Source organism: Tachyglossus aculeatus, chromosome 2 (genome assembly GCF_015852505.1).
Source record: "Tachyglossus aculeatus isolate mTacAcu1 chromosome 2, mTacAcu1.pri, whole genome shotgun sequence".
Lineage (NCBI taxonomy): Eukaryota > Metazoa > Chordata > Mammalia > Monotremata > Tachyglossidae > Tachyglossus > Tachyglossus aculeatus.
Genome location: NC_052067.1, coordinates 122,855,460 through 122,877,516, shown reverse-complemented (window position 1 = coordinate 122,877,516; position 22,057 = coordinate 122,855,460). Strand labels below are relative to the sequence as shown.

Here is a 22,057-nt window from a genome sequence, read left to right as displayed (position 1 = left end):
TGTGTGTCTGTGTGTCTCCATCCCTGTGTGATATATACTTCCTCTTCAAACTTGTTCCCAAATGGAAAATACTCACTGGATTCAGCTATTGGATAAACATAACCTGTCACTGTGGTTTGTTTTAAAAGGCTTTGTCTTTTTTATTACTGTATACTGAGAGAAAAATCAAGGCTCAAGGGACGTTACAGTCCAGCTGCTGTAGCGTAAATCAATATTTAAAATGCATTATAGTGGTTCCCTCGCCCCTCTGAAAATTAGGCCGGTTCCTGAATTTCCCATTCTATTAAATGGCCCGAATTTATCTCGGGTTGACTTCCGATGCTCACCTCCTCGGCTTACTGCTCTAAGATCGACTCACAGAACGGTGATAGACCTGTTGTTTTAATATTAGATTCCAGGGTTCCTATGGAGATCGCTGAGCCTGGCTTCCAGGAACGGAGAACAAGGATATCCTTGGCCGAGTTAGGAAACTCATCGAATCTTGTCCTGGCACACTAAAGCCAATGCCAAACAGGAAAAGTGGGCCGAGAAAACGGACTACCTGTCATTTTAGGAGCTGTCCAGCCAATCTGGGTCTCTCGTTTTATTGCCGGGAGTTCACGCATTCCCCAATGATCATCACCATCAATCGTATTTATTGAGCGCTTACTATGTGCAGAGCACTGTACTAAGCGCTTGGGAAGTACAAATTGGCAACATATAGAGACAGTCCCTACCCAACAGTGGGCTCACAGTCTAAAAGGGGGAGACAGAGAACAAAACCAAACATACTAACAAAATAAAATCAATAGAATAGATATGTACAAATAAAATAAATAGAGTAAAAAATATGTACAAACATACATATATACAGGTGCTGTGGGGAAGGGAAGGAGGTAAGATGGGGGGATGGAGAGGGGGACGAGGGGGGGAGGAAGGAAGGGGCTCAGTCTGGGAAGGCCTCCTGGAGGAGGTGAGCTCTCAGCAGGGCCTTGAGATGAGGTTTGGGGTGGTTGTGGCACTGTAGCCTACTTGTGCCCCAGTAGGCTCTCCCTTTCGATTAAAACCCTTTCCATCTGCCATTCTATCCTCGCTGCGTAGTACGGTTTCCAAGACCTGTGTGTGTCCCACTTTTGCAGCCTTTCTTTCCCACGTGTGGCTGTGATAGGCGCCCCTCCCCTCCCTCTGCCCCAGGCCCGCCCGACTTTTGGGCAGCTCATCCTCCCTGGGGGCTCCCCGCCCCTTCTCTCTTTCTCCTCTCTCGGGTTTGATGCTCGCTGATGCTGTTGAACGTGTCGCCCTGGCCTTGAGGACCATCCCCTTGCAGTGTGTGCACAGTCAAGTCAATCCCCAGATTTGCCCCACCAGTGAGAGGTTGAATTGGGGACCATTGTTGCCACCACAAATGGAAGGACTTGTGTGTGTGTGAAGGGGTTAAGCTTTTGGGGAAGGATAGTTAAGACCAGGCTGCCACTCTAGGAATGGAGGCTGGTGCTGGAAACAGGACCTGGAACTCTGTGCAGGGAACTGGTTCTGTCTGACTTGTCTGTGGGACTGGGAAGACCCAGGGCCCTTAATTCCGTAGCTGGGTTAAACCTCCCTGCACGAACAGTCCTGTCTGCAGGGTCATCATCATCATCATCAATTGTATTTATTGAACGCTTACTATGTGCAGAGCACTGTACTAAGCGCTTGGGAAGTACAAATTGGCAACATATAGAGACAGTCCCTACCCAACAGTGGGCTCACAGTCTAAAAGGGGGAGACAGAGAACAAAACCAAATATACTAACAAAATAAAATAGAATAGATATGTACAAATAAAATAGAGTAAAAAAAATGTACAAACATATATACATATATACAGGTGCTGTGGGGAAGGGAAGGAGGTTAGATGGGGGGGGATGGAGAGGGGGACAAGGGGGAGAGGAAGGAAGGGGCTCAGTCTGGGAAGGCCTCCTGGAGGAGGTGAGCTCTCAGCAGGGCCTTGAAGGGAGGAAGAGAAGGGTCAACCTGCACACCCTCAGGCCCTGGAAAAGGGACCTGTCTTGGACGAACTGTTGCCGAATTGTACTTTCCAAGCACTTAGTACAGTGCTCTGCACCCAGTAAGGGCTCAATAAATACGATTGAATGAATGAATTATTCTTGGATGAATTGTTGCCGAATTGTACTTTTCAAGCACTTAGCACAGTGCTCTGCACACAGTAAGCGCTCAATAAATACGATTGAATGAATGAATTATGCTGTAGCCTCCTCCAGGGAGCTCACCTACCTCACCTTAGGGGAGGGCCTCCGGAGCCCCCGGCTTGGGGGAGGGAGAAAAAATCTGGCGGGAAGGGGGAGGCTCTACCGCTGCCAACCTGTCGGGCTGCTTCCCTCTCCGCTTCCCTTGGGTCTGTGTGCATCTGTGCGTGTGGAGAGATGGAGACGGGGCGGGGGGAGGAGAGAGAGGGAGAGAGAGGGAATGAGAGGGGAAGGGGGGGAGAAAGGAGAGGGAAAGAACGAGAGAAAGAGAGGCAGACAGAGGGAAGAGAGGGAGAGAGACGGGGAGAGAGGGAGGAAGGGGGAAGAGAGGGGGAGAGAGAGGGAACGAGAGGGTAAGGGGGGAGGGAATGAGAGGGTAAGGGAGGAGGGAGAGAGAGGGAACGAGAGGGTAAGGGGGGAGGGAGAGGGAATGAGAGGGTAAGGAAGGAGGGAGAGAGGGAATGAGAGGGTAAGTGGGAGAGAGAGAGAACGAGAGGATAAGGGGGGAAAAGATTGGGAAAGAGAACGAGAGAGGTACAGAGAGGGAGAGGGGGAAGAGAGGGAGAGAGGGAAGGAAAGGGTAAGGGGGAAAAAGAGGGAAAGAACGAGACAAGGAGAGAGAGAGGGGAAAATAGAGGGAAGGGAAAAGAGGGAAAGAACGAGACGGAGAGAGAGAGGGGGAAATAGAGGGAAACAGAGAGGGAACGAAAGGGTAAGGGGGGAAAAGAGGGAAAGAACGAGACAGGGAGAGAGGGGGGAAAGAGAGGGAGGGAGAGAGAGGAGAAGAGAGGGAGGGAGAAAGAGGGAACGAGAGGGTAAGGGGGGAGAAAGAGGGGGGGAAGAGAGAGGGAGAGAGGGAACGAAAGGGTAAGGGGGGAAAAGAGGGAAAGAACGAGACAAGGAGAGAGAGAGGATAAAAGAGAGGGAAGGAGGGGAAAAGAGAGGGGGAGAGAGGGAGAGGGGGAACGAAAGGGTAAGGGGGGAAAAGAGGGAAAGAACGAGACGGAGAGAGAGAGGAGAAAAGGGAGGGAGAGAGGGGAAAAAAGAGGGAGAGGGGAAGGGAGAGGGAGGGAGAGAGAGGGAACGAGAGGGTAAGGGGGAGAAGGGGGGGGGAGAGACAGAGGGCGAGAGAGACAGGGAGGGGAGGGGGGACAGAAAGGGAGAGGGGAGAGGGGGGAGAGACATAGAGGAAGAGAGAGGGAACGAGAGAGAGAGAGAGAGAGGAGAGAGAAAGAGAGAGAGAGACAGGAAGGGAGACAGAGAGGGAGGGAGGGGAAGAGAGAGGAAACGAGAGACAGGGAGATAAAGCGAAGGAAAGAGAGGGAGAGGGGATTGCGAGCGAGCGAGCGCCCGCACATTGCCCCCCGTGCCGCCGGCCCCTCCGACCGCCTCTGGACCCCCTGGATCCGGGTCCGCGGCCCGGCCCGGCCCGGCCCCTCCGACAGCATGTCGGGCTCGGCCAGGAAGGACTTCGACGTGAAGCACATCTTGCGGCTCCGCTGGAAACTCTTCAGCCACCCTTCCTCCTCCACCTCCTCGCCGTCGCCTTCGCCCTGCGCCTCCTGCTCGTCCTCCCCGGGCGGGCCGGCGGGGGGGGGGCTGCCTGCGGCCCCCAAACCCGCAGCTGCAGCCGCAGCGGGACGGAGGCGGCTTCGAGCACTGGGGTCCCAGCCAGGGGCGCCTGCTCAAGAGCCAGGACGGCAGCAGGGGCATCTTCTGGAAGAAGCCCTCAGCATCCTCCTCCTCCTCCTCCTGCAGCAGCAGCCCCCTCAATGGTACCCCGGCCCAGCCCCCGCCGCCCACCAGGACCATCTTCTACGTGGAGACCCTGGGCCGGGAGGAGGAGGGGGAGGAGGAAGAGGAGGAGGAGCCGGTGTCGGACTGCCCCCGAGAGCCACAAAAAGCCCAGGGGCCGCAGGAGGTGAGAGCGAAGCCGGCGGACCCCGGCCGGGCAACAGGTGAAGAGGGTGGACACAGGTACGGCCCTCTCCTCCTGCCCCCCTCCCCATTCCTAGCCTGTGAGCCCGCTGTTGGGTAGGGACCGTCTCTCTATGTGGCCGACCTGTGCTTCCCAAGCGCTTAGTACAGTGCCCTGCACACCGTAAGCGCTCAATCAATACGATCGATCGATCCCGTCGCTCCCCAGAGAGAACCGCTTCCCAACCTGTCACTTAGAAGGGCTGACTTGCCATCCCCCCTTTCTTTCCCTCCCAAAGTGCTGGCGGATGGAAAAGGTGTGGAAAAGCAATATAAAGTGGTAGGGCAGGACCAGAGTTCAGTTACCGGTCACTTTCCAAGCGCTTAGTACAGTTACTGCTCATTGGCCAAACTGCACTTTCCAAGCGCTTAGTACAGTTACTGCTCATAGGCCAAACTGCACTTTCCAAGCGCTTAGTACAGTTACTGCTCACAGGCCAAACTGCACTTTCCAAGCGCTTGGTACAGTGCTCTGCCTCCGGCGAGCGCTCAATACGGTCGAGCGAATGAAAGAATAGCGTGCAATTAGCACGGGCCGGGTTTCTTAAACGTTTAAATGTCACAAGTCAACCGGTCTTTTCTTTTTAACTCCCATTCATCCAGCTAAGAGCTGACTGGCAAAATAGGAGCGTCTTCCAACTTACATTCCAGTAACCAAATGTCAGTCTTAACTACTAAGCATGTTCAGATTCAGCACTTGGAAATGTTGTACATATTATGGTTGTACATATTACTCTATTTTACTTGTACATATCTATCCTATTTATTTTATTTTGTTAGTATGTTTGGTTTTGTTCTCTGTCTCCCCCTTTTAGACTGTGAGCCCACTGTTGGGTAGGGACTGTCTCTATATGTTGCCAATTTGTACTTCCCAAGCGCTTAGTACAGTGCTCTGCACATAGTAAGCGCTCAATAAATACGATTGATGATGATGATGATGATGATGATGGAAACTATTTTATTGTCACCTGGGAGAGGAATGCAAGGATTAATTCTTAATGGGATTTAGCATCATGTGGGCAAAGGTGCCAAAGCACTGGGTTTTTAGGAAAAAAAACCCCACGGTTTCAGAGTTTACAAATCCAAGTTAAATTGATAGCTACAGCTATTTTTTTTTTCCATTTGGGGAAGGGATCTCATAATCATAATAATAACGTTGGTATTTGTTAAGGGCTTAATAGGTACCAAACATTGTTCTAAGCGCTGGGGGGGAGATACAAGGTAATCAGATTGTCCCACATGGGAGTCACAGTCTTAATCCCCATTTTGCAGATAAGCGAACTGAGGCACAGAAAGATGAAGTGACTTGAGTCCGCTGTTGGGGAGGGACCGTCTCTATATGTTGCCGACTTATACTTCCCAAAATCTTAGTACAGTGCTCTGCACACAGTAAGCGCTCAATAAATACGATTGAATGAATGAATGACTTGCTCAAAGTGGCGGAGCTGGGATTAGAACCCATGACCTCTGACACCCAAGCCCGTGCTCTTTCCATTGAGCTCTTTCCATGACTGTGAGCCCTTCATTGGGTAGAGACCGTCTCTATATGTTGCCGAATTGTACTTCCAAACGCTTAGCACAGTGCTCTGCACACAGTAAGCGCTCAATAAATATGATTGAATGAATGAGTGAATGATGCAGCCTTCTGCTAGTGGAGGACGGAGACTTGGTCAAATTACAATGGCCTGTCTTGACCATTGGAGCACTATCTTTATTGCAAATACATCTTCTTACCATGTCACCAGAATCTGCGGTGGGTACTGAGCTCCGCTTCGCTCCCAAAACCAATCTGTCAGTCACCAGAAGGTAGCAAGTCACCGCTGAGAGCAGATGACTGAATTAGGTACCTATATTTCTGCGCCTGAAAATCATCCCTCCAAGATTTTATGAGTGACTGATTGAGGCAACTGGTAATGAAACATGGAGAGTGATGCTTTACAAGTTCTTCAAAGATACTGACCTGCAAAAGCGCCCAGGATAAAAGGGTGTCAGTTCTCAAAGGGAGGGAGAGGAAAGAAACATATTTGGAGAAGACATGTTAGGGCTTTGTTGTCTACCAACTGTTCTACAGAAAAAAGCTGTCTATGCAGTCTACAAAAGTCTAGGATGGTGTCACGGTTATGTACAAAATCCTATTTGAGTGAGCATTTTTTTGTCCTAAAATCCCAATGCTTTGGCATCTTTGCCCACATAATTCTAAATCCCGTTAAGAATTAATCCTTGTATTCCTCTCCCAGGTGACAATAAAATTGTTTCCAAGTGCTGAATCTAAATATGCTTAGTAGTTAAGACTGGCATTTGGTTACGGGAATGCAAGTTGGAAGACGCTCATATTTTGCCAGTCAACTCTTAGCTGGATGAATGAGAGTTAAAGAATAGACCGGTTGACTTGTGACATTTAAGGAGGTGAGCCCTACTGAGAGCTCACCTCCTCCAGGAGGCCTTCTCAGACTGAGCCCCTTCCTTCCCTCTCCCCCTCGTCCCCCTCTCCATCCCCCATCTTACCTCCTTCCCTTCCCCACAGCACCTGTATATATGTTTGTACATATTTATTACTCTATTTATTTATTTATTTTACTTGTACATATCTATTCTATTTTATTTTGTTAGTATGTTTGGTTTTGTCTCCCCCTTTTAGACTGTGAGCCCACTGTTGGGTACAGACTGTCTCTATATGTTGCCAATTTGTACTTCCCAAGTGCTTAGTACAGTGCTCTGCACACAGTAAGTGCTCAATAAATATGATTGATGATGATGATTTTAATGTTTAAGAAAACTGACGTGCTATTTGCACGATATTCATTCATTCATTCATTCAATCGTATTTATTGAGCGCTTACTGTATGCAGAGCACTGTACTAAGCGCTTGGAAAGTACAGTTCGGCAACAGATAGAGACAATCCCTACCCAACAATGGGCTCACAGTCTAGAAGATATCCCAAAACTTCTTTTATGGGCACCACATAAAATATATGATTAATCCTTTTTAAGTTGTGTGAGAATGAGAGTGAGTGAGTGAGAGTGAGAGAGTGAGAATATAGGGCAAGTGCAGGAAAATGTAATATTTATTTCATTGCTAAAGACAATGGTAAATTTAATTGTCTCTAAAAGCCCTCAATATAAATGCTGATTATTACTTTTAAAAGTTTTCATTTCTGTTTCTTTTAAAGGTTCAAGTAAATATTTGTTTTAAGGGGGATTGATAGTCTGAGAACACAATGCTAACCTAGGAACAAGTTACTTTATTGAGTTTGGTGAAGAATTACAACCTATCTAAAATGCGTGCTTAAAGTTTTATCCCTTGGTGTCAGACTCCAGGGAAATCAGAAGCAAGTTTCATGGAAAATAATTAAGTTAAATGGAATTCTACATTGGATAAAAATTGGTTTCCAGACAACTGACCTCTTTTTTCCTACACTTTCCTCATGATTTTCAATCTAAGAGGAGTCTTATCTTCAAGAAGTGATTGCAGCGTAATTTAGACTGCTCAGAACAAATTCAAAATTCTTAATTTACTCACCTATTTAGTAAATACAGTGCTCTGACCTATCAGTTAGTGATTAATTGCAAAAATTTAAAGTACTATAAGTGCAGGTATCTAAGTTTCCAATACTGCATATTCATCTGTCTTGGTATCATATATTTTATTTTTAGGAAGTTTTCATTTGGCTTCTATTATTCTACACTTCCCTTCCCTCCCCCCACCATAAAAAGAGAAGCAAACTTGGAAGCTTGCTTGGGAATTAGCAAACTATCCATAAATTTAGTATTGCATTACAAGAGCTCACATAGCTCAAAATAAGACGCACTGAGTAAATTTTACTGCTCATTAACTTAGCTACTTGCAGGCTTTCTTGACTCAAAATCTTTGGAAAAACTGAAATGATAGAAGACTGTTTCAAGTCAGTACAGCTTTCATAGCATATATAATAATAATATTATACATTCATCATGTCTGGGAATAGATGTAAAGTTCTAGGATTGAATATAAGCCCTGTTAACCTCGGTTTACAGATGAAGAAACTGAGACCCAAGGATGGTAAGTGACTTACCCAAGGTTTCACAGCAGGCTGCAGCAAAACTGGGGACTAGAATGGAGTTCTGACTTGTGCTCCTTCATCTGGACTACTTGAAATAGACTTTTAATGGTTGGAAAAAATGAGTAATGTTCAATTCACAGTAATTAAGCTCTCAACTATTGAACGTTAAATTAATGAGCTATATGTTGCGTGAGAGGATTTTAAAATGCAAACGTGTTAGTTTCAAATGGAGAAAATTGAAACAAAAATTTAGATCCTTGAATTGAGAAAGTGATTAAATGAAATTCAAATGGAAAACAATGGAATCACAAAGTTCTCTTTAGGATAATGATACAAGTGTAAATCCTACAACCTGAAAAATACAGACATTTGAACTTTGCTCATCTGGAAACAAAAATAATCCACAAAGCATGTTCATGATTACATTCTTCTAGGGTCCTCTAGACCCTAACCAACTTCTAACTAACTAGTTTACTAACTCACCAGTGGGCAAAGGACATATCTACCATCTTTGCTTTATTCACTCTCCCAAGTGCTTGGTAGAGTGCTCTGCACACAATAAGTGCTCAATAAACACCAACAATTCATTGATTGATTCTTGATTGATGTGGATGCTATAAGAAATTCTGGATCATAACTTGAAATTTTTCCATTGCAGTCTAAATTTCATTTGAAGACTGGTATTTACATATGCATGATGCATCTTAGTTTCTCACTTGTAAAGTATTTCATGGTGATTAATTGGTTTTGTTGAATTGTGTACGTTCTTTTCATAGAGTTTTGGTTCTGTGATTATGATGGATATTACCATACTAAATTTAGTAATCATATCCATACTCGGACAACTCACATAGATCTGAGAAGTATTGATTTCATCCTCTTTTGCAAAAATGATTTGTTTAGATAACTGAAATGGACTGGACATCCCTGAACCTATGCCTGGGTAATTCTTTCAGTCTTTTGAACCCTTCTCTATAGTTCTGAAGTACATGCTTCTAATGGTAGAGAGAAGAGGATTCCAATAAGATAAACAAGGTTAAGGTGTTGGAAAAGGCCTAAGGAGTTGCCTAAAGTCGTAGCACTGGTATGAATAAGCACCCACTGGGTGTAAATGCACTAGGGTAAGTGCAATGGAAGCATGAAACAAATTTCCTGCTTATATGAAGCATAAACTCTAATGGGGGGACAGTCATAAAAATATGTACAAATAAGGTAATTAGAATAAATGATTTATTTTACAGTGCTATGCATATCTACACAAATGCTGAGGAAGGATATGAACATATTTGCAAACGCTAGAAGTGTCTGGCATGACTCGGGAGGTTGGGAGTTAATGCTGGATTTTTAAGGTGTTGGTTAAGTGCTTACTATGTGTCAGACATTGTACAAAGCAATGGAGCAGATACAAGCTAATCAGGTTGGGCACAGTCCATGTTCCACATGGGGTTCATGGTCTTAATACCCATTTTACAGAGGAGGTAACTGAGGCCCAGAGAAGTTAAGAGACCCACCCAAGGTCACACAGCAGACAAGTTGCAGAGTTAGGATTAGAACCCAGATCTTTCTGACTTCCGAGTCCTTGCTCTAACCACCAGACCATGCTGCTTCTTGAAGGAGAGATTTGTAAGAGGGATTTTAAGGTGGGAGAATTACATTCTCTTGTATAATAAGGGGGAGAGAGGTCCAAAGCATAGAAATAGTTGTATACAGAGGGTTGGAGGTTGGAGGGTAAACAATAAACTATGTTTAAGTCAGCTTTGGAGGAGAGAAGATCTGGTGTGTAAGTTAAGCAGAGCTGGTTGAGAGGGTTGAAACTGAATGTGAGATTTTCCTTGATGTGGAAGGAAATGAGAATCCAACACAGGGTTTTGAAGAGAAGGGAGATGTAGGATGAATGGTGTTTCAAGAATGCGATCTGTGTAAAAGCATATAGTATAGATTAGAGGCAGAGAGAAAGGCAGGGACACCAGTGAGGAACCTCATAAAATAACCTGGCTGTGATAGGACAAGAAATGGACAGATCTGGGTCTAGACTGCGAGCCCACTGTTGGATAGGGACCATCTCTATATGTTGCCAACTTGTACTTCCCAAGTGCTTAGTACAGTGCTCTGCACACAGTAAGCACTCAATAAATACGATTGATTGATCTGGGTAATATTGTGTAGAAAAACTGGCAGGATTTAGTAAGAGATTGAATGTGGGAGTTGACAAGAGGAGATGTGGATAATACCTCAGTGATGCTGTATTGGGCAAGAAGAATGATGTATTGACCAAGATGTAATAATTAGGAGGAGGAGTGAATTAAAGAGAAAGAAAAACCCTGTTCAGCTTTAGACTTGTTAAATTTGAAGGACTGGTGGAATATCTGAATGAGAATGTCTGGAGGTAAGGTGAGATGTATAAATCTATGTTAGATGAAAGGTCAGGTCTGAGTGAGCAGATGAAGATCATTTGACAGTAAGGTGTGGAATGAAAAAAGTAGGGAGTGGAGCCTGGTAGATAGTGGATGTGCAACAGTGGACAGGCTTAGGAGGAAGGTAAGTCAGGGATCTGGGAAAAGCAGAGTGGAAGGAATGGAACATGAGTGGAGAGAAGAATCTGGGTGGAGGTGAGGTCATGGAGCAGTCAGAAAGGAGAGAAATGATATGACAACTATAGGGAGTAAAAGGCAAAAACACTGGAAGAGAAAAAATGTGTAATGAGAGGGAAGAGATGAAAAGAGTAAACCAGAGGAGAAAAAGAACATCCAGCAGAGATTATCAATCCTATTTATTAATCTTTTATTGTGTGCAGCGCACTGTACTAAATGCTTGAGAGAGTGCAGTATAACAGGATTGGTAGATTTGTTCCCTGCCCACAATAAGCTTAGAGTCTATAAGGAGACAGATATTAGTAAGAATAAATGAATTACAGGTATGTACATAAATGCTGTTGGGCTGAGGGAGGGGGATGAAAAATGGGTGCAATATCCAAGAGCAAGGGCAAAACAGAAGGGAGTGGGAGAAGAGCGAATGAGAGTTTAGTGAAGGAAGACATTCATTCATTCATTCAATCATATTTATTGAGCACTTACTGTGTGCAGAGCACTGTAACTTAAGTGCTTGGAAAATACAATTCAGCAACAGAGAGAGACAGTCCCTACCCAAAAAAAGGGGTCACAGTCTAGAAGGGGGAAACAGACAACAAAACAAAACAAGTAGACAGGCATCAGTAGCATCAAATAGATAAATTCATTCATTCATTCAATCATATTCATTGAGCACTTACTGTGTGCAAAGCACTGTACTAAGCACTTGAGAAGTACAAGTTAGCAACATTGAGAGACGGTCCCTACCCAATAACGGGCTCACAGTCTAGAAGGGCAAGACAGACAACAAAACAAAACAAGTAGACAGGTGTCAATACTGTCAGAATAAATAGAATAATAGCTACATACACATCATTAATAAAATAGAGTAGTAAATATGTACAAATAAATAGAGTAATGAATATGTACAAATATATACATGTGTTGTGGGGAGGGGAAGGGGTAGGGCAGAGGGAGGGAGAGGAGGTGATGGGGAGGGGAGGAGGAGGAGGAAAAAAGAGGGGGCTTAGTCTGGGAAGGCTTCCTGGAGGAGCTGAGCTCTCAGTAGGGTTTTGAAGGGAGGAATAAAGCTAGTTTGGCAGATGTGTGGAGGGATGGCATTTCAGGCCAGAGGAAGGACCTGGGAGAATGAGGCACAATGAGGAGGTTAGAGGCAAAGGAGCAGACTGTGCGGGTTGGTCTTTAGAAGGAGAGAAGGGAGATGATGTAAGAGGGGTCAAGTTGATGGAAAGCCTTGAAGCTGAGAGTGAGGAGTTTTGGCTTGATTGGTAGGTTGACAGGCAACCACTGGAGATTTTTGAGGTGGGGATTAACATGCTCAGAGCATTTCTGTAGAAAGATAATTATAGATATGTACACATCATTAATAAAGTAAATAGAGTAATAAATATGTACAAATATACGCAAGTACTGTGTATACTGTGTGTATATACTGGGAAGCAGCATGGCTCAGTGGAAAGAACCCGGGCTTTGGAGTCAGAGGTCATGGGTTCGAATCCCGGCTCTACCACTTGTCAGCTGTGCGACTTTGGGCAAGTCACTTCACTTCTCTGGGCCTCAGTTCCCTTATCTGGAAAATGGGGATGAAGACTGTGAGTCCCACGTGGGACAACCTGATTACCTTGTATCTACCCCAGCACTTAGAACAGTGCCTTGCACATAGTAAGCGCTTAACAAATACCAACATTATTATTATTATTATTACTGTGGGGTGGGGAAGGGGGTAGAGCAGAGGGAGGGGAGTAGGGGTGATGGGGAGGCGAGGAGGAGCAGAGGAAAAGGGGGGCTCAGTCGGGGAAGGTCTCCTGCAGAAACTGCAGAAAGGCCTCCTCCAGGAGGCCTTCCCAGACTGAACCCCCTCCTTCCTCTCCTCCTCCCCATCCCCCCCACCCTATCTCCTTCCCCTCCCCACAGCACCTGTATATATGTTTGTGCAGATTTATTACTCGATTTATTTTACTTCTACATATTTACTATTCTATTTATTTTATTTTGTTAATATGTTTTGTTTTGTTGTCTGTCCTCCCCACCTTCTAGACTGTGAGAACGTTGTTGGGTAAGGACCATCTCTATATGTTGCCAACTTGTACTTCCCAAGCGCTTAGTACAGTGCTCTGTATACAGTAAGCGCTCAATAAATACGATTGAATGAATGAATGAATGAATGAATGAATGAATGAACTGAGCTTTCCACCTGGCTTTGAAGTGGGGAAGTGTGCTAGTTTGGTGGCTGTGAGGAGGGAGGGTATTCCAGGCCAGAGGTAGGATGTGGGCCAGGGGTTGACTGTGGGACAGGAGAGAATGAGGCATAGTGAGGAGGTTAGTGTCAGAGGAGCAGAGTGTGTGGGCTGGGCTGTAGAAGGAGAGAAGGGAAGTGAGGTAGGAGGGGGCAACTGATGGAAAGCTTTGAAGCCAATAGTGAGGAGTTTTGGCTCATGAGAAGGTTGATAGGCAAACACTGGAAGTTTTTCAGGAGGGTGGTGACATGCCCAGAGCACTTCTGTAGAAAAATAATCCAGGCAGCAGAGCGAAGTGTAGACTGAAGTGGGGAGAGACAGGATGTTGGGAGATCAGAGAGGATGCTGAAGCAGTAATCCAATCCAGATATGATGAGCGATTGTACCAAGGTAGAGGTTTGGATGGAGAGGAAAGGGCAGATCTTGGTGACATTGTGAAGGTGAGACCGGCAGGTTTTGGTCATGTATTGGATATGTGGGGTAAATGAGAGAGTTGTGTTAATGATGACACTAAGGTTGCGGGCTTGTGAGATGGGAAGGATAGTTGTGCCATCCCCAGTGACGGGGAAGTCAGGGAGAGGACAGGGTTTGGGAGGGATGATAAGGAGCTCATTCTTAGACATGTTGAGTTTTAGGTGGCAGGTGGACATCCAGGTGTAGATGTCCTGAAGGCAGGAGGAGATATGAGTTTGAAGGGAGAGAGAGAGAATGGGAGGAGATGTAGATTTGGGGGAGATGTACTTTGAATAAGATTTTGAAGGGAGGGAGAAAGACTGTTTGTCAGATATGAAGAGAGAGGGCATTCCAGGCCAGAGGCAGGATTTGGACAAGAGTTTGGCAGTGAGGTAGATGACATTGAGGAACAGTGAATAAATTGACATTAGAAAGGTGAAGTGTGTGGGCTGGGTTGTATGTAGTAGGAAATCAGTGAGGTAAGGTAGAAGGGGGCAAGGTGACTGAGTGCTTTAAAGATGATGGCAAGTAGTTTCTGTTCAATTCTGTAGTTGTTGGGCAATCACTGGAGGTTCTTGAAGAGTGGGGAAACATGGACTCATTGGTTTTGTGGAATAATGATCCAGGCAGCAGAGTGAAGTATGGACTGGAGTGGGGAGAGACAGGAGACAGGGAGGTCAGCAGGGAGGCTGATGCAGTAATCAATGTATGATAATACGATTGAATGAATGAATGAATGAAAGCTGAAATAATGCAGTACAGAAACAACACCCGCTATTGGGTAGGGACTGTCACTATATGTTACCAACTTGTACTTCCCAAGCACTTAGTACAGTGCTCTGCACACAGTAAGCGCTCAATAAATACGATTGAATGAATGAATGAATAATAGGATAAGAGAAGAAAAGTTGAAGGGAAGGGATATGAAGCGAAGAGATAAAAAAGAAGGATGGAGCATCCACAGAATCTGTCTCAGTGATACATGATAAGCCAGGTTGCCTAATGCATTAAACATTATCAGGAATGTCAGCTTCAAATATATACCTTTCATAGTATGAATATGATAGATTCTGACAGTAGAATTCATTCATTCATTCATTCAATCGTATTTATTGAGCGCTTATTGTGTGCAGAGCACTGTACTAAGTGCTTGGGAACTACAAGTTGGCGTATAGAGACGGTCCCTACCCAACAGTGGGCTCACAGTCTAGAAGGGGGAGAGAGACAACAAAACAAAACATATTACAAAATAAAATAAGTAGAATAAATATGTACATCTAAAATAAATAGAGTAATAAATATGCACAAACATATATACATATATACAGGTGTTGTGGGGAGGGGAAGGAGGTAAGGCGGGGGGGGGGAGGGGGAGGAGAGGGAGAGGAAGGAGGGGGCTCAGTCTGGGAATTAACTTGTATCTACCCCAGAACGTAGAACAGTGTTTGGTACATAGTAAGGGCTTAACAAGTACAATTGTTATTGTAATATTACTACTCTCCTCCATGGTAAACGTGCGGAACCCATTCTCACAGGGAGACAGGCCTAAGGATAAGAAGCCGAGGGGTCTAGTGGTAAGAACCCGAGCCCAGGAGTCAGAGGACCTGGGTTCTGACCCTTTCTCTACCACTTGTCTGCTATGTGATATTGGGGAAGTCACTTACGTTTGCTATGCCTCAGTCACCTCATCTGTAAAATGGGGATCAAACAGAAACTCCTTACCGTCGGTTTTAACGCTCTCCCTCAACTCGCCCTATCCTACTCACCTCACTGAATTCCTACTACAACCCAGTCTGCACGCTTGAGCGCTACCTCGCTCACTGCCTCAATATCGTCTAGCTCACCGCCGACCCCCTTCCCATATCCTCCTCTGGACTGGAATTCCTCCCCGCTCCATCTACACCATCTTATTCACTCATTCATTCAATCGCATTTATTGAGTGCTGTGCAGAGCACTGAACTAAGAGCTTGGAAAGTACAATTTGGCAACAGAGACAGTCCCTACCCAAAAAAGGGGTCACAGTCTAGAAGGGGGAGACAGACAACAAAACAAAACAAGTAGGCATCAATAGCATCAAATAGATATATTCATTCATTCAATTATATTTATTGAGCACTAACTGTGTGCAGAGCACTGTACTAAGCACTGGAGAAGTACAAGTCGACAACATACAGAGACGGTCCCTACCCAACAATGGGCTCACAGTCTAGAAGGGGGTGACAGACAACAAAAATCTTATCTGGGCAAGTGGTACAAAACAGGCTTTTGTGTAACTACATATCCCATCTGAACTGTGGGCACTTACCAGTGATAGCTAATGTACAATGTTATAAAACTGTTTTCTCATACAGGAATGCAAGCACATTTGTAGGTATAAGAACTACACATTCAATCTTCACACCAATGGATGGATTGTGGTGAGTTTGCTGTTTGTACTGACAGAGCCTCAGAATGTTTGCACTTCTCCAGGGTTCAGAAACACAGCTGTGTATAAAGAAGAATAATCTCTTCTGCGTGCATCTTCACCGTTACATGGGCCGATTTTAGCAAAAAATATTTACTTCTTAAAATATGTTAATTGATTTATCGGTATTTTCCAGCTTTGCGTCATTTTAGATAACACTAGTTAGTCCGTAAGCATGAGTGTGGGATAAACTTCAGCTCATTCTGAGCTCAGGAAAACTCTGGTGTTCTTGGGTATTTATTTAGGTTCATATTCATTTGAGAGGACTCAATACATTCTCAGTGGTCCTGAACTATACTCAAGTCTCCACTTCTTGAGTTGGGAAATTTCTACTCAAGTATTCAGAAGCCTGAAAGAGGAAATGCTACTTTCATGAAGTAGGTTCAGAACACAATGAATTAGAATCTATGAAATCTGAAATAGAACTTATTTTGAGCATCTGATAAAAATGTGAGGTAGAAGTAAAACTTTTAGATTTAAAATGAGTATTATTTCTATATCATTTCAGCTGGCCCATCCCCTGCTTGGTACAGACATGGCATCAGGCACCTTTATGTACAGTAGTTCTATTTTCAGCATTCAGCCCCTGCCGCCTCTGCTCCTGCTGCCAAGTTTCATGACTCAGAAGTGGGGCCCGTACTCAGAGAGATCTAGGATGGGTCCATAATGGCTCTGAAGGAAGAGCATACTTTGGCTAAGTGTTATTCTGTGATGATGTTACTATGCTAAGCAGTGGTCCTGGTGCAACACACGTCACATCAGAGTCTGGTGTCTATATGTCTCTTCAGTGGTAGCCCTAACTTATATGTCCCAATCATGGGAATGTTTCCTCTCTTTTCCTCTGTCTTTATCACTTTCCTCCCCTGACAATGAGATGACCTGATATCTATTCACCTGACTTTCTTCCAGCTTCACCATCCAGTTTTAGAGCTTGTCCATCACATTTTCTGGTACCTCCATGATCCTACCCTCTACTTCCACATCCACACTCTCATCTGTCTCATGCTGCAAATCACCCATTGCCAAAACTGTCTTCTGGCCATTTCTAGAAAAATTGTGGCCTAGAGGAAACAGTAAAAGACTGGAAGGAGAACTAGGTTCTAATCCAGCTCTGCCATTTGTCTGTTGTGTGACTGGGTAACTTCTCTGGGCCTCAGTTTCTTCATCTGTAAAATGGGGATTACCATTTTACATGGTAAAATGTACCATGTAAAATGGTAAACCCCATTTTACATTACCTGTTCTCCCTTCTGCATAGGCTGTGAGACCCATGTGGTACATGGACTGTGTCCAACCTAATCTATTCTGCATTCAGTACAGTACCTAGCACATAACAACGAATGACTCAACAAATACTATCAAAAGAAGCAACAAGCAGGTGTTCGATAAATACGATGGATTAATTGAGGGATTGAGAAATAAGAGATACATTTTTTTAAAAAAATTTAGAATCAGTCACTAATCCTCAATATACTTCAGTTTCTGTTTAATTCTTCCGAGTCTCTTCTCCCTCAAAGTGCCATCATCCAAAGTCCCATTTGGTGATCTGGTTAATGACACTTTTGAAACCTATTTTAGAAACACCATGAAAGTTTAGGGCACTTACATTTTTTTCTAAGTACTGTTACATTACTTATCTCAGGTTATCCTCACAACATTTCTATGATGTGAATTTTTATCATCTCCATTCTACCAACATTGAAGGTTAGGACCAGAAAAGTGAAATGACTTGCCCAATTTGGCAAAAGGAAGCATGGTTGATGGTTTTCAGAATCTCCAACTCTCACAATCCATCTTCTTTCCATTAGGCCTCACTCCTTTCCAGGTTATTTTTAATGAAAAAAGCACTATGTCAGTGTAAGCTCCTTCAATCAAGCCTCTGCACCGACTATGTGCCAGGCACTATACTAAATGCTTGAATGAGAACTATTTTGGCAAGACACCCACAAGAAAATTGTTCGCACATTATTCCATCATAGCATTAATCGTTTGTGGTTTTGGGGTATGGGCATTCAGTTCTTTTAAAATCTAATATGAGCTATAAGTGTGAAATTAAGTGTTTAGTTTTCTTCTATTTGGATATCCTGAAGTGAAGTGCGTGGCTCAGTGGAAAGAGCATGGGCTTGGAAGTCAGAGGTCATGGGTTCCAATCCCTGCTCTGCCACTTGTCCGCGTTTGACTTTGAGCTAGTTACTTAACTTCTCTGTGCCTCAGTTCCCTCATCTGTAAAATGGGGATTAAGACTGTGAGCCCCATGTGGTTCAACCTGATCACCTTGTATCCTCCCCAGTGCCTAGAACAGTGCTTTGCACATAGTAAGCGCTTAACAAATGCCATCATTATTATTATTACTGAGTGAATTGCAGATAGACATGCATTTGCCACTTCGAGTTTTAGATTTCCAAAACAATCTCTTTCTGAAGCACTCCAAGAAGACTGGATGAAACTTCTAAAGCTACTTCTGATTGGTATTTGCTAATATGCACATATAACCCAGCTACTTAGACTTCTAGCTTTCTCCAGCTGCAGTTCCAAATGTTCTTAATAATGCAATGTCCTTAGGATCTATGATACTGCTTCCTTCAAAATGCAGCACTATCTCATCTCACAATAGTTGTTAATTAACACACCTTAAAGCATTTATTATGCATTTGTTATATAGTAAGGTTCATTCATTCATTCATTCAATCGTATTTATTGAGCGCTTACTGTGTGCAAAGCACTGTACTAAGCGCTTGGGACGTACAAGTTGGCAACGTATAGAGACGGTCCCTACCCAACAATGGGCTCACAGTCTAGAAGGGGGAGACAGACAACAAAACAAAACATATTAACAAAATTAGAGTCGTAAACATGTGCAAGTAAAATAAATACAGTAATAAATCTTTACAAAAATATATACACGTGCGGTGGGGAGGGGAAGGAGATAGGACCGGGGGAGATGGGGAGGGGGAGAGGAAGGAGTGGGGCTCAGTCTGGGAAGGCCTCCTGGAGGAGATGAGCTTTCAGGAGGGCTTTGAAGAGAGGAACAGAGCTAGCTTGGCGGATGGGCAGAGGGAGGGCATTCCAGGCCAGGGAAAGGATGTGGGCCAGGGGTCAATGGCGGGACAGGCTAGAATGAGGCCCAGTGAGGAGGTTAGAGGCAGAGGAGTGGAGGGTGCATGCTGGGCTGTAGAAGGAAAGAAGGAGGTGAGGTAGGAGGGGGCGGGGTAATGGACAGCCTTGAAGCCGAGGGTGAGGAGTTTTTGCCTGATGCGTAGGTTGACTGGTAGCCACTGGAGATTTCTGAAGATGGGAGTAACATGCCCAGAGCGTTTCTGCACAAAGATGATCCGGGCAGCAGCATGACATAAAGACTAAAGTGGGGACAGACAGGAGGATGGGAGATCAGAGATGAGGCTGATGTACTAATCCAGTCAGGATAGGATGAGAGATTGAACCAGGAGGGTAGGTTAGGATGGAGAGGGAAGGGCGGGTGTTGGCGATGTTGTGGAGGTGAGACCGGCAGGTTTTGATGATGGATTGGATGTGCGGGGTGAACGAGAGAGCAGAGTTAAGGATGACACCAAGGTTGCAGGCTATGAGGCGGGAAGGATGGTAGTGCCATCTACAGTGATGGCAAAGTCAGGAAGAGGGCAGGGTTTGGGAGGGAAGAGGAGTTCAGTCTTGGACATATTGAGTCCAAGGTTGAATTTTTCTCCCTGTTTCAGTGTCCCTGTCCAAACATACATTCCCTTGATGATCAACTTTCAGTCATAGTAAGGGCTTCAGTTTTGAAACATGCTTTCAGGGTCATTAGATAGTAATGTTAATAATAATAATAATAATAATAATGGCATTTGTTAAGCGCTTACTATGTGCAAAGCACTGTTCTAAGCGCTGGGGGGGATACAATGTGATCAAGTTTTCCCACGTGGGGCTCACAGTCTTTATCTCCATTTTTACACATGAGGTAACTGAGGCTCAGAGAAGTTAAGTGACTTGCCCAAGGTCACACAGCAGACTTGTGGTGGTCGGGATTCGAACCCATGACCTCTGACTCCACAGCTCGTGCTCTTTCCACTGAGCCATGCTGTTTCTCTGTGTGATCAGGTTGCCCCACGTGGGGCTCACAGTCTTAATCCCCATTTTACAGATGAGGTAACTGAGGCTCCAAGAAGTTAAGGGACTTGACCAAGGTCACACAGCAGACATGTGGCAGAGCAGGGATTCGAACTCATGACCATCCCAGAGGCCTTTCTAGACTGAGCCCCCTCTCTCCTCTCCCCATTCCCCGCCCTACCTCCTTCCCCTCCCCACAACACCTGTATATATATTTATACAGATTTACTGCTCTATTTATTTTACTTGTACATATTTACTATTCTATTTATTTTGTTAATTATGTGCATCTAGCTTTACTTCTATTTATTCTGCTGACTTGACACCCATCCACATGTTTTGTTTTGTTGTCTGTCTCCCCCTTCTAGACCGTGAGCCCATTGTTGAGTAGGGACCGTCTCTAAAAGTTGCCAACTTGTTCTTCCCAAGCACGTAGTACAGTGTTCTGCACGCAATAAGTGCTCAATAAATACGATTGAATGAATGAATGAATGACCTCTGACTCCAAAGCCCATGCTCTTTCCACTGAGCCATGCTTCTTAGTTTCTCACTAGTGCCTCCAGTCAGATTTTGGTGATCCTTCTTTGGTGATTCTTCCAGAAGACAATGACCTTTGTAAATAAATTAGTAAACAGCCCCAATTTCCATGAGCTGCAGCTGGCTCAGTGGAAAGAGCCCGGGCTTTGGAGTCAGGGGTCATGGGTTCAGTTCCTGTCTCTGCCAATTGTCAGCTGTGTGACTTTGGGCAAGACTTCTCTGTGCCTCAGTTACCTCATCTGGAAAATGGGGATGAAGACTGTGAGCCCCTCTTGGGACAACCTGATCACCTTGTAACCTCCCCAGTGCTTTGAACAGTCCTTTACACATAGTAAGCGCTTAATAAATGCCATCATTGCTATTATCAAAAAGTCTCTTATTTGCTCAGGGCTAAAATGCTGACGCCATATCTTACTACTTCCATGTGTACTAAATATCCTTTCTGGAAAATGTTGTCTTTATTATCACATCATGTCATGTTCTGTGACACAGTTGTTATTTTCTTTGCCTTTGACTGGTTTTTATTTGTGGGCAGACTAACACCTGGCACATAATAAGCACCTAACAAATAACATTATTTATTATTATTATTATCATCATCAGATACACACAACCATCTGCTACTCCCTCTATCATAGTAGCATGGAAGCAGCAGCTGAATCAAATGGTACAGTAGCTGCAGGTTATGCCAATAGTAGCCATGGGTTCTCTGTGACTTTTTCTGGTGTTGCCACTTTCATGCATTTCTACCCTCATCAGAAACAGCACAGGTTACTGTGGTAGTGGTGGTTTCAAAAGAGGAGTAAGCTGGACAGTCACTTCTCCATTTTATTTAGTGCCAGTGCTGCTACTTCTGCTGCTTCAAAAACTATCAAGGCACCTGTTGTTTCTTGGTTATAATAAGGCAATATTGACAGTAATAATAATTTCTGTATCTGTTAAGAGCTTATTGCATGCTGAACACTCCACTAGGCACTGGGTTAAATACAAGATAAACAGATTGGACACTGTCCCTGTCCCACATGGGGCTCAGAATGTAAGGGAGAGGAAGAACCCGAATTCAATCCCTGTGTTAGAGATGAAGACACTGAGACAAAGGGAATATAAGTGGCTTTTTCAAAGTTGCACAGCTGTCAAGTGGTAGAGCAGGTACTAAAACCCATGTCTCCTGATTCCAGTTCTGGTCTCTTTCCATTAGGCCAAGCTGCTACTTGCCTTCTTAAATTTGTATGATCTCACCTAAGCTTGATGGTTGGTCACTTTATTACCAAGTTAACTTTGTCCACTTTGACCTTTGCCCTCAGAACTACGGGTGTGAAAGTGTCCTTTATTTAATTCCACTGTTTCAAACCAGCCTAAAGAAAGATTGGGGCCTACCGTGTAAATTCAAGTTACCTTCATCTCCTAGTATTCAGGAGGAAGATATAGACAATGG

The 22,057-nt window shown here is 44.5% G+C and overlaps 1 protein-coding gene across 1 annotated transcript in view; it reads left to right on the top strand.

Annotated features, from left to right (window-relative positions):
• The first annotated feature begins 3,670 nt into the window (after nt 1-3,670).
• Nucleotides 3,671-22,057, top strand: part of KLHL1 (kelch like family member 1) — a 277,918-nt gene continuing 259,531 nt past the window's right edge. Inside the window, 2 exon segments of the mRNA XM_038772560.1 lie at nt 3,671-3,814; nt 3,816-4,201. Coding sequence (XP_038628488.1) covers nt 3,671-3,814; nt 3,816-4,201 — 530 coding nt within the window.